The following is a 27,541-nucleotide window of genomic DNA, read 5'->3' as shown; positions in this document are numbered from 1 at the left end:
TCCCCATGTGCAGTTGCAAACCACGGTCTGGCTTTTTTTATGGCGGTTTTGGAGCAGTGGCTTCTTCCTTGCTGAGCGGCCTTTCAGGTTATGTCGATATAAGACTCATTTTACTGTGGATATACTTTTGTACCCGTTTCCTCCAGCATCTTCACAAGGTCCTTTGCTGTTGTTCTGGGATTGATTTGCACTTGTCACACCAAAGTACGTACATCTCTAGGAGAAAGTACGCGTCTCCTTCCTGAGCGGCATGATGGCCGAGTGGTCCCATTGTGTTTATACTTGCGTACTATTGTTTGTACAGATGAACGTGGTACCTTCAGGCGCGTGGAAATTGCTCCCAAAGATGAACCAGACTTGTGGAGGTCTACAATGTATTTGTTGTTGAGGTTTTGGCTTATTTCCTTTGATTTTCCCATGATGTCAAGCAAAGAGGCACTGAGTTTGAAGATAGGCCTTGAAATACATCCACAGGTACGCCTTCAACTGACTCAAATGATGTCAATTAGTCTATCAGAAGCTTCTAAAGCCATTACATCATTTTCTGGAATTTTCCAAGGTGTTTAATAGGGGGCAGTATTGACACAGCCGGATAAAAAACGTACCCGATTTAATCTGGTTACTACTCCTGCCCAGTAACTAGAATATGCATATAATTATTGGCTTTGGATAGAAAACACCCTAAAGTTTCTAAAACTGTTTGAATGGTGTCTGTGAGTATAACAGAACTCATATGGCAGGCCAAAACCTGAGAAGATTCCATGCAGGAAGAGGCCTGTCTGACATTGTGTTTCATCTTGGCTCTTTTTATTGAAGACTGAGGATCTTTGCAATAATGTGACACTTCCTACGGCTCCCATAGGCTCTCAGAGCCCGGGAAAAAGCTGAACGATATCGAGGCAGGCTCTGGCTGAAACACTTTATCGCTTTTGGCAAGTGGCCGATCAGAGTACTATGGGCTTAGGCGCGTGCCCGAGTCGACCGAATGCTTTATTTTCTTTCGTCTGTTTACCTAAACGCAGATTCCCGGTCGGAATATTATCACTTTTTTATGAGAAAAATGGCATAAATGACGGATCACCACCTCAAGCTGAACCTCGGCAAGACGGAGCTGCTCTTCCTCCCGGGGAAGGACTGCCCGTTCCATGATCTCGCCATCACGGTTGACAACTCCCTTGTGTCCTCCTCCCAGAGTGCTAAGAACCTTGGCGTGATCCTGGACAACACCCTGTCGTTCTCCACTAACATCAAGGCGGTGACCCAATCCTGTAGGTTCATGCTCTACAACATTCGCAGAGTACAACCCTGCCTCACACAGGAAGCGGCGCAGGTCCTAATCCAGGCACTTGTCATCTCCCGTCTGGATTACTGCAACTCGCTGTTGGCTGGGCTCCCTGCCTGTGCCATTAAACCCCTACAACTCATCCAGAACGCCGCAGCCCGTCTGGTGTTCAACCTTCCCAAGTTCTCTCACGTCACCCCGCTCCTCCGCTCTCTCCACTGGCTTCCAGTTGAAGCTCGCATCCGCTACAAGACCATGGTGATTGCCTACGGAGCTGTGAAGGGAACGGCACCTCCATACCTTCAGGCTCTGATCAGGCCCTACACCCAAACAAGGGCACTGCGTTCATCCACCTCTGGCCTGCTGGCCCCCCTACCTCTGAGGAAGCACAGTTCCCGCTCAGCCCAGTCAAAACTGTTCGCTGCTCTGGCACCCCAATGGTGGAACAAGCTCCCTCACGACACCAGGACAGCGGAGTCAATCACCACCTTCCGGAGACACCTGAAACCCCACCTCTTTAAGGAATACCTAGGATAGGATAAAGTAATCCTTCTAACCCCCCCCCTTAAAAGATTTAGATGCACTATTGTAAAGTGGTTGTTCCACTGGATATCATAAGGTGAATGCACCAATTTGTAAGTCGCTCTGGATAAGAGCGTCTGCTAAATGACTTAAATGTAAATGTAATGTAATGTAATGCATAAAAATTGATTTTAAACAGCGGTTGACATGCTTCGAAGTACGGTAATGGAATATTTAGATTTTTTTTTGTCACGAATTGAGTGCTAAACTTGCTGGGTGTCTAAATAGCTAGCCCTGTGATGCCGGGCTATCTACTGAGAATATTGCAAAATGTGCTTTCACCGAAAAGCTATTTTAAAATCGGACATAGAGTGCATAGAGGAGTTCTGTATCTATAATTCTTAAAATAATTGTTATGCTTTTTGTGAATGTTTATCGTGACTAATTTAGTAAATTCACCGGCAGTGTTCGGTGGGAATGCTAGTCACATGCTAATATAAAAAGCTGGTTTTTGATATAAATATGAACTTGATTGAACAAAACATGCATGTATTGTATAACATAATGTCCTAGGGTTGTCATCTGATGAAGATCAAAGGTTAGTGCTACATTTAGCTGTGGTTTGGGTTTATGTGACATTATATGCTAGCTTGAAAAATGGGTGTCTGATTATTTCTGGCTGGGTACTCTGCTGACATAATCTAATGTTTTGCTTTCGTTGTAAAGCCTTTTTGAAATCGGACAGTGTGGTTAGATTAACGAGAGTCTTATCTTTAAAATGGTGTAAAATAGTCATATGTTTGAAAAATTTAAGTTTTTGCATTTTTGAGGAATTTGAATAACGCGCCACGGGATTACACTGGCTGTTGAGTAGGTGGGACGCAAGCGTCCCACCTAGCCCATAGAGGTTAAAGGCACAGTCAACTTGGTGTATGTAAACTTCTGACCCACTAGAATTGTGATACAGTGTATTATAAGTGAAATAATCTGTCTAAACAATTGTTGGAAAAATGACTTGTCATGCATAAAGTAAATGTCCTAACCGACTTGCCAAAACTATAGTTTAACAAGAAATTTGTGGAGTGGTTGAAAAACTAGTTTTAATGACTCCAACCTAAGTGTATGTAAACTTCCGACTTCAACTGTAAATCGCAGACAGTGTCACCAGCAAAGCACCCCCACACTATAACACCACCTCCTCCAGGCTTCACGGTGGGAAATACACATGCGGAAATCATCCGTTCACCCACACCGCGTCTCACAAAAACACGGCGGTTGGAACCAAAAATCTCCAATTTGGACTCCAGACCAAAGGCCAAATTTCCACCGGTCTACTGTCCATTGCTCATGTTTCTTGGCCCAAGCAAGTCTCTTCTTCTTATTGGTGTCCTTTAGTAGTGGTTTGTTTGCAGCAATTCAACCATGAAGGCCTGATTCATGCGGTCTCCTCTGAACAGTTTGTGTCTGTTACTTGAACTCTTTGAAGCATTTATTTGGGCTGCAATTTCTAGGACTGGTAACTCTAATGAACTTATCCTCTGCAGCAGAGGTAACTCCTCATGAGAGCCAGTTTCATCATAACGCTTGTTGGTTTTTGCGACTGCACTTTTCAGGATTGACTGACCTTCATGTCATTAAGTAATGGACTGTCATTTCTCTTTGCTTATTTGAGCTGTTCTTGCCATAATATGGACTTGATCTTTTACCAAATAGAGCTATCATCTGTATACCACCCCTACCTTGTCACAACACAACCGATTGGCTCAAACGCATTAAGGACAGAAATTCCACAAATTGACTTTTAACCTCTTACATCTAGACGTTCCGCTAGCGGAACACCTGCTCCAATATCCAATGATAGGTGTGGCGCGAATTACAAATTCCTCAAAAATACAAAAACTTCAATTTTTCAAACATATTACTATTTCACAGCATTTTAAAGACAAGACTCTCCTTTATCTAACCACACTGTCCGATTTCAAAAAGGCTTTACAGCGAAAGCAAAACATTAGATTATGTCAGCAGAGTACCCAGCCAGAAATAATCAGACACCCATTTTTCAAGCTAGCATATAATGTCACAAAAAACAAAACCACAGCTAAATGCAGCACTAACCTTTGATGATCTTCATCAGATGACACACCTAGGACATTATGTTATACAATACATGCATGTTTTGTTCAATCAAGTTCATATTTATATCATATTTATATTTATATCATATTTATATCAGCTTTTTACATTAGCATGTGACGTTCAGAACTAGCATACCCCCCGCAAACCTCCGGTGAATTTACTAAATTACTCATGATAAACGTTCACAAAAAAACATAACAATTATTTTAAGAATTATAGATACAGAACTCCTTTGTGCAATCGAGGTGTCCGATTTTAAAATAGCTTTTCGGTGAAAGCACATTTTGCTATATTCTGAGGACATAGCCCGGCATCACGGCTAGCTATTTAGACACCCACCAAGTTTAGCCCTGACCAAACTCCGATTTACTATTACAAAAGTTTGATTACCTTTGGTGTTCTTCGTCAGAATGCACTCCCAGGACTGCTACTTCAATAACAAATGTTGGTTTGGTTCAAAATATTTAATTGTTATATCCAAATAGCGGTGTTTTGTTCGTGCGTTCAAGACACTATCCAAAGTGTAAATAAGGGTCACGAGCATGGCGCAATTCGTGACAAAAAATATATATTTTGATTAACACTTTTCTGGTTACTACATGATTCCATATGTTATTTCATAGTTTTGATGTATTCACTAGTAAAAAAGAAATGAAAAACCCTTGAATGAGTAGATGTTCTAAAACTTTTGACCGGTAGTGAAGCTAGCTATCTAGTTAGGGTATCTATCGTCAGCTATGCTAGTGATGACAGTGATAATGATCAAAATATACAGTTGAAGTCGGAAGTTTACATACACTTAGGTTGGAGTCATTAAAACTTGTTTATCAACCACTCCACAAATTTCTTGTTAACAAACAATAGTTTTGGGAAGTCGGTTAGGACATCTAATTTATGCATGACAAGATTTTTCCAACAATTGTTTACAGACAGATTGTTTCACTTATAATTATCCTATTTACAATTTGTAGTAAATTTTGACTCCTATTGATGCCGTTTTCTAAGGGATTAGTTTTTTTTTAGGGGTAGTCGCTCTTTAAAACAATCAATATTATGGTTCAAATCAAATTGTATTGGTCACATACACGTGTTTAGCAGATGTTATTGCAAGTGTAGCGAAATGCTTGTGTTTCTAGCTCCAACAGTGCAGTAATATCTAACAATACACACAATCTAAAGTAAAGGAATGGAATTAAGAATATATAAATATTTGGATGAGCGATGTCAGTGCGGCATAGACAGATACGGTAGAATAGAATACAGTATATACATATGAGATGAGTAATGCAAAATATGTAAACATTAAAGTGGCCAGTGATTTCAAGTTTGTGTATATAGGGCAGCAGCCTCTGTGCTAGTGATGGCTATTTAACAGTCTGATGGCCTTGAGATAGAAGCTGTTTTCCAGTCTCTCGGTCCCAGCTTTGATGCACCTGTACTGACCTCGCCTTCTGGATGATAGTGAGGTGAACAGGCAGTGGCTCGGGTGGTTGTTGTCGTTGATGATCTTTTTGGCCTTCCTGTGAGATAGGGTGCTGTAGGTGTCCTGGAGGGCAGGTAGTTTGCCCCCGGTGATGCGTTGGGCAGACCACACCAACCTCTGGAGAGCCCTGTGGTTGCGGGCGGTGCAGTTGCCATGCCAGGCGGTGATACAGCCTGACATGATGCTCTTAACTGTGCATCTGTAAATGTTCGTGAGGGTTTTAAGTGCCAAGCCAAATTTCTTCAGCCTGGTTGAAGAGGTTGAGAGAATGCCAAGAGCCTGGTTGTACCTTCTTCACCACACTGTCTGTGTGGGTGGACCATTTCAGTTTGTCAGTGATGTGTACACCGAGGAACTTGAAGCTTTCCACCTTCTCCACTGTGGTCCCGTCAATGTGGATAGGGGGGTGCTCCTCTGCTGTTTCCTGAAGTCCACGATCAGCTCCTTTGCTTTGTTGATGTTGAGTGAGAGGCTATTTTCGTCTGAGAACCGTCTGTGGATCTATTGGGGCGGTAAGCAAATTGAAGTGGGTCTAGGGTGTCAAGTAAGGTTAGAGGTGATATGATCCTTGACTAGTCTCTCAAAGCACTTCATGATGAGAGAAGTGAGTGCTACGGGTCGATAGTCATTTAGTTCAGTTACCTGCTTTCTTGGGTACAGGAACAATGGTGGCCATCTTGAAGCATGTGGGGACAGCAGACTAGGATAGGGAGAGATTGAATATGTCCGTAAACACTCCAGCCAGCTGGTCTGCACATGCTCTGAGGAAGCGGCTAGGGATGTCGTCTGGGCCGGCAGCCTTGCGAGGGTTAACACGCTTAAATGTCTCACTCACGTCGGACACGGAGAAAGAGAGCCCACAGTCCTTGGCAGCGGGCTGTGTCGGTGGCATTCTGTTATCCTCAAAGCGGGCGAAGGTGTTTAGCTTGTCTGGAAGCAAGACATCAGTGTCTGCGATGTGGCTGGTTTTCCCTTCGTAGTCCATGATTGTCTGTAGACCCTGCCACATGCGTCTCGTGTCTGAGCCGTTGAATTGCGACTCTATACTGACGGTTTGCCTGTTTGATTGCCTTACGGAGGGAATAACTACACTTTTTGTATTCGGCCATATTCCCAGTCACCTTGCCATGGTTAAATGCGGTGGTTCGCACTTTCAGTTTTGCTCGAATGCTGCCATCTAGCCACAGTTTCTGGTTCGGTTAAGTATTAATAGTCACAGTGGGTACAACAAATCAGTCACCGTATCAGTGTATTCGTCAATGTTATTCTAGGAGGCTACCCGGAACATTTCTCAGTCCGCGTGATCAAAACAATCATCAAGCATGGATTCCGATTGGTCAGACCAGTGTTGAACAGTCCTTAGCACAGGTACTTCCTGTTTGAGTTTATGCCTATATGAAGGGAGGAGCAAAATGGAGTCGTAATCAGATTTGCAGGGGGGAGGGCCTTGTAGGCATCCCAGAAGATGGAGTAGCAGTGGTCCAATGTTTTAGCAGCGCGAGTACTACAGTCAATGTGTTGATAGAACTTCGGTAGCAATTTGCTTTGTTAAAATCCCCAGCTACAATAAATGTGGCTTCAGAATTTGTGGTTTCCAGTTTGCATAATGTCCAGTGAAGTTCGAAGGCCGTCGTGGTATCGGCTTGAGGGGGAATATACACGGCTGTGACTATAACCAAACCTCTTGGGAGGTGATAAGGTCAGCATTTGATTGTGAGGTATTCTACAGTAGGTTGGGTGCACAAAAGGACTTGACTTCCTGTATGTTATCGCAATCACGAAACATACACCCCCTCCCTTCTTCTTTCCGGAGAGATATTTATTCCTGTCTGCACGATTAACTGAGAACCCAACTGGCTGTACTGACTCTGACAGTATATCCCGAGAGAGCCATGTTTCCGTGAAACAGAATATGTTACGATCCCTGATGTCTCTCTAAAAGGAAATCCTCGCCCTGAGCTCGTCAATTTTATTATCCAGAGAACATTAGTGAGTAATATACTCTGAAGCGGTGGATGATGTGTGCACCTCCTAAGTCGGGCTGGAAGTCCACTCCTAATACCTCTTCTCCGCCGGCGGTGTTTTGGGTCAGCCTCTGGAATCAGTTAAATTGCCCTGGGGATTACAAACAAAGGATCCGATTCGGTAAAGTCATATTCCTGATCGTAATGCTGGTGAGTTACCGCAACTCTGATATCCAAAAGTTCTTCCAGGCTGTATGTAATAACACCCAAAAAAATTTGGGCTAATAATGTAAGAAATAATACATAAAAAAACAAAATACTGCAAAGTTGCCTAGGGGCTAGAAGTACGGCTGCCCTATCTATCACCGCCATTTTCTCAAACCATTAGATGTTCATTTTTGCAACGATGGGGCACACAGTTTAGCTTACATTATCAACACTGGCCAAGGCTTAAAGCCTGCATACACACAAACACACTTCCTTGACAACAGCTCTGCTCTGTGAAGCATGAATGCACTGACTTCTGCAGTGGCCGCATTGCAATAAATGCTGTACAGCCACTGCAGACATCAGATTGACGATGCAAAGCCTTTTATGTTGATGATGGCCAAAGACAGGTCAACAAATACTTAGAACAATTGTTGATATGCTCAAACAAATGATATTGCTTTACACAACATTAGGGGGGCATTGTATATGACGCATGTGTTTTGACAAAGAACATATCGCCCCATCTACATCAACCTGCATGTGAATAACAGGTCATGAACAGCATACAACACAGTCACTCAGGTCTGCAAGCTGTGGCAGCAGCAGTGGGCCTTTGTACGTTTCTGAGAATCAAACCATCTTAACACTTCATTTGAACTGTACATAATAACAGCGTCATAATATGACATAACAAAAGTAATAAGTCAAGATATCATTTGTCATGTCATGCCAATAGTATGACACTGACGTACAGTACAGTTCAAATAAAGTGTTACCCCGTCTTTTTAGCTTTCATGTCAGCTTAATACACATTTTTATGAATCGAAATGGCATCATCCGTGTCCTATCTATAACTATTGAAGAACAGACTTAATGTGAACAAACATGTTGTAGGCCTACTGGCCTAGTTAACACTACGGAGAACCCACCCGATGGTGAGGCCTAGTGCGGCCAGGCTGAAGAAGGTGCCGTAGTATTTGAGGAACTCCCTGGACCAGGCTATCTGCATGGCCATCTGTCTCTCTCTCATCTGATTCTGCATCAGGATCTGTCTCTCCATCTGGGGTCAAGCAGGAAGGTCAGAAACGCACTCCGTCAGAGCTAAGAAAACTGGTTGCAATGACATCATTATGGCATTACACTCAGTAAAAATACGTTTTGTTAAGCAGCAGAACTGAGCAGACCCACACCTTTCTTTATTCCTTTCATTCATGCACATTCTCCTCTCTTAATACAACAGTAATAAACATAACTCTGAGATCTGTGTTAAAGAGATGTATACATTAGCTATAGTCTATTCATTTACAGGGTCTGTACCTTGAGATCAAAGTTTTGCAGCAGCAGAAAGCCAAATTACAACCCAAAATATGTTTGGTTGCTAAGAATACATATTTTTGGTTGTAATTTGGTTTTCTGCTGCTGCAAAACCTAATAACGTAATACGGTGACTTAATACTTTCCGAATGCAATGTATGTATCTTGCCCATGATGTAGGCCTATTTACTGTATCAGAGTAATTGACCTCAGAATAAGCCAGATTCAAGTAACACATTGTGGTGCTGAAACTTGATGCAGCAGCCACGGCACAATCAATTGGAAATGGACAGTTCATGGATATGATAAAGGCTCTGAGACACATTCAGGGTGGATGAGAAAGCTTGCTATTTTGTCTTGTCACCTGTGTGAATATTAAAAAAGACAACACATTCTTAAAAAATGGCTGTTAGTATCACAGTTGGCCTTTAAACACATTCTCCTCACATCCTTTGAGGATGGTCAGACTCCTTTGATTCAGTTCTGAGACATACGCACTGATGACGGGATCACTCGACCCCTAGCTCCGTCACACTTTTATTCCAAGGTGAACCCTCTGTTGGGGCTTTTTGTCTATGCTCTTTCCTGTTTTCTTCAAAGACAGTCACAATCCTCTACGGCCGCCATTATCATTAGGAGAAGAGAATACAGAATTAATGGTGTTTTGTATGACAGTTCTTTATTTCCTAAAAGTCATGTGTCAAAAGATGAAATATGTAGATACTGCAGAATGTGAGGCTGGTGGTTGATTAGGTTGGAAAATACACATTTTTTAAAATGGCCTTAAGTATTCATACTTCTTGACTTACTCCACATTTGGATTAAATTGATTAAATCAATATTTGTTTTTTTCTCATCCATCTGCACACAATACCCCATGACAAAGTGAAGACATCTTTTTAGAAATGTTAGCAAATGTATTGAAAATTAAATACAGAAATATGTAATTTAGTTTTCACACCCCTGAGTCAATACATGTTAGAATAACCTTTGGCAGCAATTACAGGGATAAGTCTGTAAGAGCTTTGCACACCTGGATTGTAAAATAGTTGCACATTATTATTTTTAAAATCTTTCAAGCTCTCTGTCAAGTTGGTTGTTGACCATTGCTAGACAGACATTTTCAAGCAGATTTAAGACAAAACTGTAACTAGGTCACTCAGGAACATTCAATGTTATCCTGGTAAGCAACTCCATTGTATATTTGGCCTTGTGTTTTAGGTTATTGTCCTGCTGAAAGGTGAATTTGTCTCCCAGTATCTCTTGGAAAGCAGACTGAAGCAGGTTTTACTCTCGGATTTTGCCTGTGATTAGCTCCAATCCATTTCTTAAAATAAATAAAAAACTCCCGAGTCCATGCCGATGACAAGCATACCCATAACATGATGCAACCACCACCATGCTTGAAAATATGAAGAGTGGTACTCAGTGATGTCAGTGTTTTCCCCAAACACACCGCTTTATAGACAAGCACTAAGCGCATGATGGTGCCGGTGGGTAGGGCTGCCGTCTTATCGGCCCTCAACCAATCATGCAATTTAGTTTTTTCCCCCGTGTTGTTCGTAACTTGTTTTGTACATAATGTTGCTGCTACCGTCTTCTATGACCGAAAAGAGCTTCTAAACATCATAACTGGGATTTCTCACCTCAAACTAGACGAAGAGTTTGTCTTCAATGAGTCGGACGAGAGGGATATTCTGTTGATAGCCGACCAGGCCCCAATCCCCGTGATTCGCTGGAGAAGAAAAAGGCGATTCCGAGGCAAAAGATCAGGGTGCCTTGTGAGGACGAGGCGACGAGTGGCTAATCTGCCCTTGCCCTCCGTTCTGCTAGCTAATGTTCAATCGCTAGAAAATAAATGGGACGAACTGAAAGCACGTATATCCTACCAACGGGACATTCAAAACTGTAATATTTTATGCTTCACCGAGTCGTGGATGAACAACGACATTAAGAACATAGAGCTGGCGGGTTATACACTATCGGCAAGACACGAGGCGGGGACCTATGCATTTTATGTAAACAGTTGGTGCACGATATCTGAGGAAGTCTCAGTTTTGCTCGCCTGAGGTGGAGTATCTTATGATAAGCTGCAGACCTCACTATTTTTCTCCCCAATTTCATGGTATCCAATTGGTAGTAGTTACAGTCTTGTCTCATCGCTGCAACTCTCGTACGGACTCGGGAGAGGCAGAGGTCGAAACACAACCCAATCTAGCCGCACTGCTTCTTGACACAATGCACATCCAACCCGAAAGCCAGCCGCACCAATGTGTCGGAGGAAACACCGTACACCTGGCGACCTGGTCAGCGTGCACTGCGCCCGGCCCGCCACAGGAGTCGCTAGTGCGCGATGAGACAAGGATATCCCTGCTGGCCAAACCCTTCCTAACCGGACGACGCTGGGCCAATTGTGCGCCGCCCCAAGGGCCTCCCGGTCACGGCCGGCTGCGACAGAGCCTTGGCTCGAACCCAGAATCTCTGGTGGCACAGCTAGCACTGCGATGCAGTGCCTTAGACCACTGCGCCACCCGGGAGGCCAGACCTCACTATTTACCCAAAGAGTATCTGTTTTGTTCGTAGCTGTCTATATACCACCACAGAGTGAGGTTGGAACTAAAACTGCACTAAATGAGCTGTATTCCACCATAAGCAAACAGGAAAATGCTCATCCATAGGCAGCGTTCCTAGTGGCCGGTGACTTTAATAAAGGGAAACTTAAATCAGTTTCAACGAATTTCTATCAACATGTTAAATGTGCATCCAGAGGTTAAAAAAAAATCTAGACCACATCTACTCCACACACAGGGAAGGATTCAAAGCTCTCCCTCGCACTCCATTTGGCTAATCTGACCATAACTCTATCCTCCTGATTCCTGCTTACAAGCCAAAATTAAAGCAGTAAGAACCAGTGACTTGGTCTACAAAAAAAAGAGGTCAGATGAAGCAGATGCTGAACTACAGGACTGTTATGCTAGCACAGACTGGAATATGTTTCGTGATTGGCATTGAGGAGTACACCACATCAGTCACTGGCTTTCTCGATAAGTGCATCGAGGACGTCGTCCCCACAGTGACTGTACGTACATACCCCAAACAGAAGCCATGGATTACAGGCAACATTCGCACTGAGCTAAAGGGTAGAGCTGCCGCTTTCAAGGAACGGGACTCTAACCCAGAAGCTTATAAGAAATCCCGCTATGCCCTCCGATGAACCATCAAACAGGCAAAGCATCAATACAGGACTAAGATCGAATTGTACTACACCGGCTCTAACGCTCGTCAGATGTGGCAGGGCTTGCAAACTATTAGACTACAAAGGGAAGCACAGCCGAGAGCTGCCCAGTGACACAAGCCTAACAGACAAGCTAAATAACTTCTATGCTCGCTTCGAGGAAAGTAACACTGAAACATCCATGAGAGCATCAACTGTTCCGGATGACTGTGTGATCACGCTCTCCGCAGCTGATGTGAGTAAGACCTTTAAACAGGTCAACATTCACAAGGCCGCTGGGCCAGACGGGTTACCAGGACGTGTACTCCGAGGATGCCCTGACCAACTGGCAAGTGTCTTTTCTGACATTTTCAACCTCTCCCTGTCTGAGTCTGTAAAACCAACATGTTTCAAGCAGACCACCATAGTCCCTGTGCCCAAGAACACTAAGGTAACCTGCCTACATGAGTACCGACATGTAGCACTCACATCTGTAGCCATGAAATGCTTTGAAAGGCTGGTCATGGCTCACATCAACACCATTATCCCAGAAACCCTAGACTCACTCCAATTTGCATACTGCCCTAACAGATCCACAGAAGATGCAGTCTCTATTGCACTCCACACTGCCCTTTCCCACCTGGACAAAAGGAACACCTTTGAGAATGCTGTTCATTGACTACAGCTCAGCGTTCAACACCATAGTAACCTCAAAACTCATCACTAAGCTAAGGACCCTGGGACTAAACAACTCCCTCTGCAACTGGATCCTAGATTTCCTGATGGGCTGCCCCCAGGTGGTAAGGGTAGGTAACAACACATCTGCCACACTGATCCTCAACAGGGGGCCCCTCAGGGGTGCATGCTCAGTCATCTCCTGTAATCCCTCCAACACCACCATTAAGTTTGATGACACAACAGTGGTAGGCCTGATCACTTTCTATAGGGAAGTCAGAGACCTGACCATGTGGTGCAAGGACAACAACCTCTTCCTTAAAACCTGTTAGGGCTAGGGGGCAGTATTGACACGGCTGGATAAAAAACATACCCGATTTAATCTGGTTACCACTCCTACCCAGTAACTAGAATATGCATATACTTATTACATATGGATAGAAAACACCCTAAATTTTCTAAAACTGTTTGAATGGTGTCTGTGAGTATAACAGAACTCAAATGGCAGGTCAAAACCTGAGAGATTCCTTTACAGGAAGTGGCCTGTCTGACCATTTCTTGAACTTCTTTTCCATCTCTATCATTTACTAAGGATCTCTGCTCTAACGTGACACTTCCCACGTCGTCCATAGGCGCTCAGAGCCCGGGAAAAAACAGAATGTCGTCATTCCAGCCCCAGGCTGAAACACATTATCGCCTTTCTCAAGTGGCCGATCAAGGGACACTGGGCTTATGCGCGTGACCCGACCGCCCCCGCCTTTGGGATTTTTTTCCTCTGTTTGCCGAAAAGGAGATTCCCTGTCGGAATATTATCGCTTTTCTACGAGAAAAATGGCGTAAAAATTGATTTTAAACAGCGGTTGACATGTTTCGAAGTACGGTAATGGAATATTTCGAATTTTATTGTCACGAATTGCGCCATGCGCGCGACACTTCTTTACTATTTCGGATAGTGTCTGGAACGCACGAACAAAACGCCGCTTTTCGGATATAACGATGGATTATTTTGGACCAAACCAACATTTGTTATTGAAGTAGCAGTCCTGGGTGTGCATTCTGACGAAGACAACAAAAGGTAATCAAACTTTTATAATAGTAAATATGATTATGGTGAGTGCTAAACTTGCCGGGTGTCTAAATAGCGAGCCCGTGATGCCTGGGCTATGTACTTAGAATATTGCAAAATGTGCTTTCACCAAAAGCTATTTTAAAATCGGACATATCGAGTGCATAGAGGAGGTCTGTATCTATAATTCTTAAAATAATTCTTATGCTTTTTGTGAACGTTTATCGTGAGTAATTTAGTAAAATGTTAGCGAATTCCCGGAAGTTTGCGGGGGGTATGCTAGTTCTGAACGTCACATGCTAATGTAAAAAGCTGTTTTTTGATATAAATATGAACTTGATTGAACAAAACATGCATGTATTGTATAACATAATGTCCTAGGGTTGTCATCTGATGAAGATCATCAAAGGTGAGTGCTGCATTTAGCTGTCTTCTGGGTTTTGGTGACATTATATGCTGGCTTGAAAAATGGGTGTCTGATTATTTCTGGCTTGGTACTCTGCTGACATAATCTAATGTTTTGCTTTCGTTGTAAAGCCTTTTTGAAATCGGACAGTGTGGTTAGATTAACGAGAGCGTCCCACCTAGCCCATAGAGGTTAACCTGTTATGGCTAGGGGGCAGTATTTTCACGGCCGGATAAAAAACGTACCCGATTTAATCTGATTATTACTCCTGCCCAGAAACTAGAATATGCATATAATTATTAGCTTTGGATAGAAAACACTCCAAAGTTTCTAAAACTGTTTGAATGGTGTCTGTGAGTATAACAGAACTCATTTGGCAGGCCAAAACCTGAGAAGATTCCATGCAGGAAGTGCCCTGTCTGACAATTTCTTGGCCTTCTTGATTATCTCTATCCATTACAGGGGATCTCTGCTGTTACGTGACCCTTCCTACGGCTCCCATGGGCTCTCAGAAGGCGGAAAAAAGCTGAATCGTGGCTTTGCAGGCTCTGGCTGAAAAAAAGTAGCGCGTTTGGATAGTGGCTGGTCACAGTACTGTGAGACTCAGGCGCGTGCCCGAGTCGACCCCATGCTTTATTTTCTTTCGTCTGTTTACCTAAACGCAGATTCCCGGTCGGAATATTATCGCTTTTTTTACGAGAAAAATTGCATTAAAATTGATTTTAAACAGCGGTTGACATGCTTCGAAGTACGGTAATGGAATATTTAGAAATCTTTTGTCACGAAATGCGCCATGCTCGTGACCCTTATTTACACTTCGGATAGTGTCTTGAACGCACGAACAAAACGCCGCTATTTGGATATAACTATGGATTATTTTGAACCAAACCAACATTTTTATTGAAGTAGCAGTCCTGGGAGTGCATTCTGACGAAGAACACCAAAGGTAATCAAACTTTTGTAATAGTAAATCGGAGTTTGGTCAGGGCTAAACTTGGTGGGTGTCTAAATAGCTAGCCGTGATGGCTGGGCTATCTACTCAGAATATTGCAAAATGTGCTTTCACCGAAAAGCTATTTTAAAATCGGACACCTCGATTGCACAAAGGAGTTCTGTATCTATAATTCTTAAAATAATTGTTATGTTTTTTTGTGAACGTTTATCATGAGTAATTTAGTAAATTCACCGGAGGTTTGCGGGGGGTATGCTAGTTCTGAACGTCACATGCTAATGTAAAAAGCTGATATAAATATGATATAAATATAAATATGATATAAATATGAACTTGATTGAACAAAACATGCATGTATTGTATAACATAATGTCCTAGGTGTGTCATCTGATGAAGATCATCAAAGGTTAGTGCTGCATTTAGCTGTGGTTTTGTTTTTTGTGACATTATATGCTAGCTTGAAAAATGGGTGTCTGATTATTTCTGGCTGGGTACTCTGCTGACATAATCTAATGTTTTGCTTTCGCTGTAAAGCCTTTTTGAAATCGGACAGTGTGGTTAGATAAAGGAGAGTCTTGTCTTTAAAATGCTGTGAAATAGTAATATGTTTGAAAAATTGAAGTTTTTGTATTTTTGAGGAATTTGTAACTCGCGCCACGCCTATCATTGGATATTGGAGCAGGTGTTCCGCTAGCGGAACGTCTAGATGTAAGAGGTTAACCTGTTTTGGAGACTGGTTATTGTTTGGAATTTCGGATGACTGACGTGCCCAAAGTAAACTGCCTGTTACTCAGGCCCAGAGGCTAGGCTATGCATATACTTGGTAGCATTGGATAGAAAACACTCTGAAGTTTCTAAAACTGTTAAAATAATGTCTGTGAGTATAACAGAACTGATATGGCAGGCAAACACCCGAGGAAAATCCACCCGGAATTTTTTTTTTTTGAGGTCACAGGCCATTTCAGTGCTAGCCTATGGGAAATACAAATAGATAGGACCCAGATTGCAGCTCCTATGGCTTCCACTAGATGTCAACAGTCTTTAGAAAGGGTTTCAGGCTGTTTTTGAAAAATGAACAAGTAGTTGGAAAAACTACAAGGTGTCTCATTAGAAAAGTAGTCTTGTTGGCGTGTTAATGAGGTGCGCGCTCTTCGTTATTTATCTTCCCTATTGAACATACTTTTCTGCGTCTTAAATATTATCATTTATTTAGATATTAGAGTACCTAAGGATTAATTACAAACATCGTTTGACTTGTTAGGACGAACTTTACCGGTAACTTTTTGGATTCGTATGTATGCATGTTGAACGATTGGATTACTGAGATCATTGGCGCCAACTAAACTGACTTTTTTGGATATAAAGAAGGACTTTATCGAACAAAACGACCATTCGTTGTGTAGCTGGGACCCTTGGGATTGCAAACAGAGGAAGATCTTCAAAGGTAAGTGATTTATTTAATCACTATTTGTGATTTTGTGACGTCTGTGCTGGTTGAAAAAGTATTTTGATGTGGGGCGCTTTCCTCAGATAATCGCATGGTATGCTTTCACCGTAAAGCCTTTTATAAATCTGACAATGCGGTTGGATTAACGAGAAGTTAAGCTTTTAAATGATGTATGACACTTGTATTTTCATGAATGTTTAATATTACGATTTTTGTATTTTGAATCTCGCGCTCTGCAATTTCACCAGATGTCATCGTAGGTGTCCCGCTAGCGGTTCATGCACCCAAACAGGATTTATCAAACCTACCTGCATGTACATAATTATCTCAATTACCTCGACACCGGTGCCCCCGCACATTGTCACTGTACCCCCTTATAGCACCGCTATTGTTATTCACTGCTGCTCTTTAATTATTCGTTTTTCTTATCTCTTTTTTCTTAATTTTAAATTTTTTAGGTATTTTCTTAAAACTGCATCGTTGGTTAAGAGCTTGTAAGTAAGCATTTCACTAAGGTCTACACCTGTTGTATTCAGCGCATGTGACAAATCAAATTTGATTTGAGGACAAAGGTTAATTTGCCAAATTTTTTGCAGTTTTAATTAAGTGCCATATTGCAAACAGGATGCATTTTTGGAATATTTTGTATTCTGTACAGGCTTCCATCTTTTCACTCTGTCATTTAGGTTAGTATTGTGGAGTAACTATAATGTTGTTGATCCATCCTCTGTTTTTCTCCTTTCACAGCCATTAAACTCTGAAAATGTCAGTGAAGACACTTGCCAGTTTGTAGTGACTGGGTGTATTGATACACCATCCAAAGTGTAATTAATTTCACCACGCTCAAAGGGATATTCAATGTCTGTTTTTATAAATTTGTATCTACCAATGGATGCCCTTCTTTAAAAGGCATTGGAAAATCTCCCTGGTCTTTGTGGTTGAAATTCACTGCTCGACTATAGATAATTGTATATGTGGGTTACAGAGATCATAATCATTCAAAAACCATGTTAAACACTTATTGCACACAGAATGAGTCCATGCAAGTTATATGACTTGTGAAGTAAATGCTTACTCCTGAACTTATTTAGGCTTGCCATAGTAAAGGGGTTGAATGCAAGACATTTCATTTTTTATTAATTTGTAAAAATGTCTAAAAACATAATTACACTTTGACATTATGGGGTATTGTGTGTAGGCCAACGACACAAAATCTCAATTGAATACCTTTTAAATTCAGGCTGTAACACAACCAAATGTGGAAAAAGTCAAGGGGTGTGGATACTTTCTACAGGCACTGTATACAGGGATCCGAAACGATTGACACCCTTGATAAAGATGAGGCAAAAAGACCGTATTAAATAATTAAAATACTGAGCTGTATTATATACAAAAAAAATTGTGTGTGGGGGGGTCCGGTGTGTGTGAAATTATACTATTTTATAATAATGAATTTTTTCAAAGTTCAAAATTCTGAGTTGGGTTGTTCCATCTCATTTCAGCCAGCCATGACATCAACCATCTCAGATAGTGTCTGTAGTTAGAAACAGATAAGATTAGCATTCCTGAACCATTATTTTGTTGATATTTGATCTCTAATAAATTAAGCTAATTGATTACACTGAAATTGGCCATTTTAATTCATATGATCTTTAATAAATATAGTACTTAACATCCGATTTGGACCATCATTCTTCCTAACAATGAGTATCCAATAAAATGGTCGAAAGCCATCCACAGACCCACCCACACCCCACCCCAACAACCAGTATACAGTCTCAGTTCTCTGTTTGACAAGTAGTATTAATATGTGGTTTTGAATATTGCTCCTTCATCCTTGGAAATGTATTTCCTGTGAATCTGGTCATGTTTTCTTTATACCCCCCTTTTCTCCCCAATTTCATGATTACAATCGTCTCACAGCTGCAACTTCCCAATGGGCTTGGGAGAGGCAAAGGTCGAGTCATGCGTCCTCCGAAACCTGACCCGCCAAGGCGTGCTTCTTAAATCCCGCTTGCTTAACCCGGAAGCCAGCCACACCAATGTGTCGGAGGAAACACCCCTCAACTGACGACCGAAGTCAGCCTTCAGGCGCACCGGCATGCCACAAGGAGTCGCTAGAGCGCAATGAGCCAAGTAAAGCCCCCCCGGCCAAACCCTCCCCTAACCCCAGGCTGTGGTGACGCTGCAACACTGTGATGCAATGCCTTAAACCGCTGCGCCACTCGGGAGGCAATCCATAGCTTTTTTAAAAGGGAATAAACCACACACACACACACACACACACACACACACACACACACACACAGAGGGTCTGTTTCCTGGACGCAAATTAAACTGAATTGCTTTCATGGAGGACGGTAAGTGGGCCAGAATTGATGGAGCACTAGACATGGTAAAGAACATAATGAAAAAAGAACACTGACTGATTGTCTGAACATTTAGGCATGGTTAAAAAAACAAGCTCAACAGCGATCTCCATTGCAAATTATTTTTAGTGTAGGACTAGGCTTAATCTAGTCCAGACAATTGTTAGATTCCAAGATATCAAATGGAATTTCATAAAAACATAAAGCTTTACATTTCTGCAAACAACAGATGTTTCGTCCACTCTTTCTCATGTGTTGATCTGAATGACGAGAGGTAGAGTGAGACCGATTTGCCTCTATTTGAGACTAATTTCTCAATTGATTTTAGAGTCACACAACCCATTGTGAAGAGGGCACATGACCAATCAATCATGAAAGCCATTGTGTCTTCAGGAAGCTGGAAGTATCATGTCTGCCTGATTGCCCGAGTGTCATTAACGCCAACAACTGAGTGCTGTTAACTCGGAATTGCTGAATAGAGCACGGAGGAGATGGAGGTGTTGTGACATGAGAAGAGGGGAGCTCATTGGTGGTTCTAGCCCAAATATATCACCTCCTCCGTCCAGTCAGGCCTCTCACTGGGCCGGGTCAGAGTAGAAAGTGAAGAGTAATCCAGTGAAGGTGTCCCAAGTGGCATCCTAATAATAAATAGTTGATTGGATTTATATAGCACTTTTCTACCAACTGAGGTACTCCTAGACCTTTACGTAGTAAGGTGGAAACTCACCTAATCCACCACCAATGTGCTGCCCAGTGACCATTTTTGTGCCAGAACGCTCATCACACATCAGCTATCTGGTGGAGAGGTGAGGAGTGATACGCCAATTAGAAATGAGGGGGATGATTAGGTGGCCATGATGGAATGGGGCCAGGTTTGGAATTTTTCTAGGACACCAGGGTTAACCATTAGGCAGGTAGGGAATTCTCATCTGCAGTAATTTAAATGGGCTTGACACTAGACTGTATGGCCACCAGACATCGATTTCAGCATGTTTTGTCACCAACAACGTTGCGTCATCGAACTGGAGATGGATAAGGAAGCAGAATCCCCCCCCCAAAAAGGAAACACCACAGAGGAAAGATGTACAGTTAAGATAAAGTATAGTGTATTTTAAAGGCTGATTTCAGGCAGTGTGTAATGTATTTTCATTAGGTCCACGTAGGGTAGTGGGCCCACTTAACTGTTTAGATACCTCAGAGCGCAAAAGGGGGTCACCAGAGCATTCGAGCAGATAGGAAAGATTTCTTCCTGTGTATACCACATTGATGTCTGAGTAAGGCATTAGGCCAATGTTTTGTAGGACTTTGATTGCATGGGGCTTTACCAAATCCCTGCAGCCAAAACATAGGCCTATGAAGAACCTTTACCTTTGTCAACTCAAGCCTTAACTCAGTCATGCTCAAATATAATCGGTTCTGAATAGTCAGATAGGGGTTAGGGATCGGGAGGCAGGTGAAGTCAGGAGGCATGGGAAAGTCGAGGGAGGAGGAGTATGGAGGTGACGAAGTGGTTATTAATCTGTGGAGAAAGTTCACTGACGTTTCCTAAAGGCCATGTTCTTGACCGAGCGGTAAACCAAACGCAAACAATAGAGACCTTCTCAAATAATCAAGACAAGTTTCTAAAGCAACTTTTATTTTTAGTGTGTTGAGTATAGTTAGAAGATATAACTTTTTGATTGTGATAAGGTTTTATCATCTCACATATTGTCATACACAGGGAAACAATTTGAGCTTTGTGAATGACTGTCTTAAAATACTAAATTTTGAGAGCAATAATCATCTAGATTCAATGCTGTTCAACCTTCCTCAGAACATCAGGCCACACACACCCCTATAATTTGAGGGCTATTTTTCCCATATTTTGATAATGATGAATAAAAAAATGTCATAGCCTTCAATCATGCATGACACACCATAAAATCTGACCATTTAATAATCAAATCATAGACAATAACAAAACGTTTTTGAGATTCCACTACAATGAGCAGTGACGTAGGTTTGACATCTTAATGCAGGAGAGCGGGAGAAGACATATGTTAGATACACCAGCTATCCTTTTAAAATTGCCAGGTCGATTCCATTCATTACCAAGTGTCAGATAGTAATTTATGTCGACAAGGAGATGGATACAGTACAGTTGTTCTATTTCTAGGTGATTCTGTCCTCACATTACCTTTAAGAATGTAAGAAAATAAATCATCCATAGTTACAGTAATGTTGCCAGAGCATTAAGCACATAACACAATGGCGTGTTTTATAGTATGTATTTTTACAACGATGATGTCTGGCGTTAATAAGTTTGTCACCACCTATGGGCACTTGTCTGATAATGACATTTTTCTGCTACAAACAAAGATCACAGGTGCTGATTGCCTCACAGGCAAAAATACAAAATGTATTGTTCCACAAAATGGAGGGGAAAAAAAGCTTTTTAACTTGTTGCAAAAAGCCACCTCTAACAATTGCAATAAAATCGTTGTTTTACAACCTGCTTAAACTAGCCCCGAGAGGATGGAAGGATGGCCTCACTTCATCTTAGAGACTGCGTTGCTGTGATATTCTAGAATCTAGGGGAAACTACTGAGCACAAATAAAATGTGTGCTACTCAGTGGGCAAAACTCATTTAAATGACGTCTTTACAACCAGAAACCTGGCAAAACTGGTTGAGAAGATGCCATTACAACCGTTGTAATGACGTCATTTCAACCAGTTTTACCCAGTTTTACCCACTGGGTAGGCAGGCACACCTGAAACGTCTATACCTTTCCTCCTCCAAGATACAGAAATAATGGCCACAAATTGTATCGGTTTATATATGAATCTTTGCTTTTGCATTCGTGAAGACATAACAGACCAGGGGTGTAAGCACTTTGAGCCATTACTTTTCTAATGTCAATAAGGCAGTGGTTATCAAACTTCTCCTGGGGACCCGCACCTGTTCCATGCATTTGATCAATTCTAAAACTAGCACAGCTGATTCAACTTGTCAACTAATCATCAAGCCCTTGACTAACACCATGCCCAAACTGGACGCAAATTGATTTTGTCCCCCCACACCAAACGCGATCACGACACGCAGGTTGAAATATCAAAACAAACTCTGAATCAATTATATTAATTTGGGGACAGGTTGAAAAGCATTAAACATTTACGGCAATTTAGCTAGCTAGCTTGCCGTTGCTAGCTAATTTGTCCTATTTAGCTAGCTTGCGGTTGCTAGCCAATTTGTCCTGGGACCTAAACATTGAGTTGTTATTTTACCTGAAATGCACAAGGTCCTCTACTCTGACAATTAACCCACACATAAAATGGTCAACCAAGTCGTTTCTCATCTTTCCTCCTTCCGAGGCTTTTTCTTCTTTGGACTTTATATGGCGATTGGCATCCAACTTTCCTAATAAGGTGTATTACCACAACCGACTGACCTCAGTTCATCTTTCAATCACCCACGTGGGTATAACCAATGAGATGGCACGTGGGTATATGCTTCTAAAAGCCAATAAGGAGATGGGAAAGGCAGGACTTGCATCGCGTTCGGCCTCACAAATAGAAGCAACTTCTATTTTAGCGCTTGGCATTGCAGACGCTCGTTGGCACACACGAGCAGTGTGGGTGCAATGATTGAATAACATGTATGTGTAAATTTATTTTGCAGCACTCGCGACGAATCCGGTTTGGGTAGTGTGTAAGTGAATCAGATGAGATAGTTCAGGGCTACAACAAAATTGTGAGTCTTCTGGGGGTCCAGAGGAGAGGTTTGAGAACCACTGCAATAGGGGGCAATCAGTGGTAAGTGGTTGAGTAGCCTATTATGTCAAATCAATTAAATAAACATTAAATTGATTATAAACTGCTATATCCCTATTTCACGTAAGTCTAATGTTGAGGCCATGGGAATGTAATCAGACATTTTATATAATTACCTTATTTTGAAAAGCCCACCCCATATTCTATGGCCCTGGTGCTGGAACCACACTTCTTATAGGCCCCTGCATATCAAATGTTTTTGAATTCATCGGCCTACATAACGGTAACTTCAATCATCTCCTTGGCTTCCAACTGGTGAGATGAGGTAGTCTAATTCAGGGGTTCTCAAACATCGGGGGAGAGGGGTAGGGGGAGACACCCAAGCCCCCAGTTTGGGAAACACTGGTCTAATTGACATGTTTAAAAATATACAGTATCACAAAAGTGAGTACACCTCACATTTTTGTAAATATTTGAGTATATCTTTTCATGTGACAACACTGAAGAAATTACACTTTGCTACAATGTAAAGTAGTGAGTGTACCGCTTGTATAACAGTGTACATTTGCTGTCCCCTCAAAATAACACAACACACAGCCATTAATGTCTAAACGGCTGGCAACAAGTGAGTACACCCCTAAGTGAAAATATCCAAATTGGGCCCAAAGTGTCAATATGTTGTGTGGCCACCATCATTTTCCAGCACTGCCTTAACCCTCTTGGGCATGTAGTTCACCAGAGCTTCACAGGTTGCCACTGGAGTCCTCTTCCACTCCTCCATGACAACATCACGGAGCTGGTGGATGTTAGAGACCTTGCACTCCTCCACCTTCCGTTTGAGGATGCCCCACAGATGCTCAATAGGGTTTAGGTCTGGAGACATGCTTGGCCAGTCCATCACCTTTACCCTCAGCTTCTTTAGCAAGGCAGTGGTCGTCTTGGAGGTGTGTTTGGGGTCGTTATCATGTTGGAATACTGCCCTGCGGCCCAGTCTCCGAAGGGAGGGGATCATGCTCTGCTTCAGTATGTCACAGTACATGTTGGCATTCATGGTTCCCTCAATGAACTGTAGCTCCCCAGTGCCGGCAGCACTCATGCAGCCCCAGACCATGACACTCCCACCACCATGCTTGACTGTAGGCAAGACACTTGTCTTTGTACATCTCACCTGGTTGCCGCCACACACACACACTTGACACCATCTGAACCAAATAAGTTTATCTTGGTCTCATCAGACCACAGGTTCCAGTAATCCATGTCCTTAGTCTGCTTGTCTTCAGCAAACTGTTTGCGGGCTTTCTTGTGCATCATCTTTAGAAGAGGGTTCCTTCTGGGACGACAGCCATGCAGACCAATTTGATGCAGTGTGCAGCGTATGGTCTGAGCACTGACAGGCTGACCCCCCCACCCCTTCAACCTCTGCAGCAATGCTGGCAGCACTCATACGTCTATTTCCCAAAGACAACCTCTGGATATGACGCGTGCACTCAACTTCTTTGGTCAACCATGGTGAGGCCTGTTCTGAGTGGAACCTGTCCTGTTAAACCGCTGTATGGTCTTGGCCACCGTGCTGCAGGTCAGTTTCAGGGTCCTGGCAATCTTCTTATAGCCCAGGCCATCTTTATGTAGAGCAACAATTCTTTTTTTTCAGATCCTCAGAGAGTTCTTTGCCAAGACGTGCCATGCTGAACTTCCAGTGTCCAGTCAGTATGAGGGAGTGTGAGAGCGATGACACCAAATTTAACACACCTGCTCCCCATTCACACCTGAGACCTTGTAACACTAATGAGTCACATGACACTGGGGAGGGAAAATGGCTAATTGGGCCCAATTTGGACATTTTCACTTAGGGGGTGTACTCACTTTTGTCACCAGTGGTTTAGACATTAATGGCTGTGTGTTGTGTTATTTTGAGGGGACAGCAAATTTACACTGTTATACAAGCTGTACACTCACTACTTTACATTGTAGCAAAGTGTCATTTCTTCAGTGTTGTCACATGAAAATATATACTCATATTTACAAAAATGTGAGGGGTGTACTCCCGTTTGTGATATACTGTATATATATTTAACCTTTATTTACCTAGGCAAGTCAGTTAAGAACAAAATCTTATTTACAACACAAGTGTGGCATTATAGGCTATATTTTTTGGCTGTATATACTGCTATGTGCGGAACTGCCTCCTAGATGTAGAAAAATACATTGGGAGACTTAACATCTTAGATAATGTAAATATTCTCCGAATAATCGCCATAATTATTTTATAATGTTAACATTTTTATTGGTACGTATAACCGGCATGTCAGTAGAGATGATTCAGACTCCTCTGTATAATTTGTACAGGTTTATTATCCCACCCTGTCACATAGGGAAATTCATTGGAATCTTTGGTAGGCTATGTATAAGCATCTCACCTGGAGTCGTGCGTTGTGCAGCATGAACTCCTGCTGCTTCTTGAAGTTCTGGTCCATAGATTTAGACAGCATAAAACCCATGGTGCTGGTTTAGATAATAAAATGAAGCCACATGTTATGAGATAAAGCAAGGGTCAGGGCCCTGGTAAGTAAGATGTGCATACTAATGTAGGTAGCTGGGCCGCCAACAAAACAATGAGGATTTCTATGGTAGCAACTGCTGCTAGCTAAACAATATGTAGCTCAATGAATGACATTCTATGAGTGCAAAAATACGTTTGTTCAATTTATAGCTAGCTAAAACTGTTATTAAACGTGTGACACTCGACGCCTGCTAACAGTAAGTGGCTAGCTAGTGGTCCATTGAATCATTATTCGCTAGCTAAGTCAGCTAGCTACTAGTAGTAGTTGGCGCGTTAAGGCAAACATTTCCACATTTGAAATTATTGCACGCTGTATTGAAAAGCCACGTCGATTCGCCATGGCAGCGAAAAACATACCTTTTATTTTATGTCGCTATTCTATGAATGTATTTATTTATCTAGTTAGTTATGATTAATGTGTGCCGCTCCGCCAAAGTTTCCTCTTCCCAAGTTCTATGGGCATGTTCACGCAAGCATGCGCTGTCCACAACACACAGGCGTCTCACTCATTGGTCAGAGTTTTGACATTGAGGGATTTATTTTATGCTGTCCGGAATTGAACCAGGCAAAAGCCCGAACGCGGAGAGAGAGGAGAAGGCAACATGGTCCATCGCTTTTGCATAAAATATAATTGTTATTGATGAAGATCAGATAAAATTTTATGACAAATTTATGCAGAAATCCAGGTAATTCCAAAGGGTTGACATACTTTTTCTTGCCACTGTATCTGTTTTCGAGTGCACTTAAAATATTCATCATGCAATACGAATTGCTTTGATCGTATGAAGAGGTAACTCCATTTAGACAATGTATTGAAAGGTAGTTTGACTAGCCTAGCCAGCTATTGTAAATGTCAATTTTGTATTTCATTAGCTAGCTCTCTCTCTGTCAGTGAATTCACATTTTTAATCATGGTTTGTCTTATTTCAAGTCACTAGCTGCAGGCTTAAAGAAACATTGAATGATATACTTTGCATAGAAACACACAAAAAAAAACATGTAGATAGCGTGTGTGTGTCATGTAGGCTAGAATGGAGGTTTAAAAACGACAGCTGCATATGCGCCAATACATATGGCATAGTTTACTGTACACATTTTTAACCTGGCAAGTCAGTTCGGAACAAATTCTTATTTACAATGACAGCCTACTCCGGCCAAACCCTAACCCAGATGACGCTGGGCTAATTGTACTCAATCCCATGGGACTCCCAATCACGGCCGGTTGTGATACAGCCTGGAATCGAACCGGGGTCTGTATTGAAGCCTCTAGCACTGAGATGCAGCGCCTTAGACTGCTGCGCCACTCGGGAGCCCAGAACATAAAGTATACCTTGCAATACAAACTTCTCTAAAAACAGTTGTAGAATTGTACAATGTGCCTTGCAATAAAATAACCAGAGTTTGATTCCTAAACCAGATGAGTTCTCAAATAGCAGCTGCCCAATATGGGGCGGCAGGTAGCCTAGCGAGATCCTATTGGCGGGTTCTAGCCTTAATTTGCATATCTCCACTAGGGTTCGCCTACTCTGTGAAGTGCGCGTGTGCAATAATTCAATTCGCCCTTGCACTCCTAAACAACGCAATTTTTTGAAACTTTGGCAAAGGGTAAAGTCTACAAAACGCAGTCCACTCTGTTACAGATTATCTCCAAACAGTTTTCTGTTTCCAAAACCATAAAATGTTTCGTCGTTAGTAAAATTGCAGAATGTCGGCCAAAATCCATCTTTCTCCATATTCTCCCACTGCCGGCCACTGGGCTTCCTCTCATCACCATATATGGTAGTGAGTGGAAACGCCAACCAAATGCTTCACATTTATGCATCCGGTGAAATGTCTGGCTCATTGTTCTGTGCTTGTTATTCAAAATAACTGTTCGTCACTTGTTTGTGTCACTTGCTAGCTAGTTAACCAACTTCAGCTAACTGTCACGTCAAACATTGAACCTGGAATGACAGTACACTAGCTGCATTTTCGTTTGTTTTAACTTTTTTTCTGTTGGCATTTACTTGGATATGTCCATGATAATGGCGTTGATGCGAAAAAAGTTGTCACGTCTGGGCACTGTTCACCATATCTATGGTATTACAGAGATTGAAATTGAAGGTCTATATTAACCCCTGCTGTACCGAACAAAATGCTAGGCTAGAAGCAAGGAGAAATAATGTGCGAGTTGAGATAAATACAAGAGAA

General features: G+C 42.1%; 1 protein-coding gene across 2 annotated transcripts in view; it reads right to left on the bottom strand.

Annotated features, from left to right (window-relative positions):
- The window catches only part of plgrkt (plasminogen receptor, C-terminal lysine transmembrane protein), a 32,363-nt gene extending 6,512 nt beyond the window's left edge, over positions 1-25,851 (bottom strand). The window contains exons 1-3 of one of the 2 annotated variants that reach the window (XM_014124583.2): positions 25,709-25,851; positions 25,209-25,293; positions 8,527-8,657 (exon numbers count right to left, since the gene is read on the bottom strand). In XM_014124583.2, the coding sequence (XP_013980058.1) occupies positions 8,527-8,657; positions 25,209-25,289 (212 nt within the window). In that variant the 5' untranslated portion in view covers positions 25,290-25,293; positions 25,709-25,851. 2 annotated transcript variants of the gene reach the window in all.
- Positions 25,852-27,541: the final 1,690 nt, after the last annotated feature.

Source organism: Salmo salar, chromosome ssa01, assembly GCF_905237065.1.
Source record: "Salmo salar chromosome ssa01, Ssal_v3.1, whole genome shotgun sequence".
Taxonomy (NCBI): Eukaryota; Metazoa; Chordata; class Actinopteri; order Salmoniformes; family Salmonidae; genus Salmo; species Salmo salar.
The sequence above is the reverse complement of the archived record's forward strand: the minus strand, read 5'-3'. Positions and strand labels throughout refer to the sequence as shown.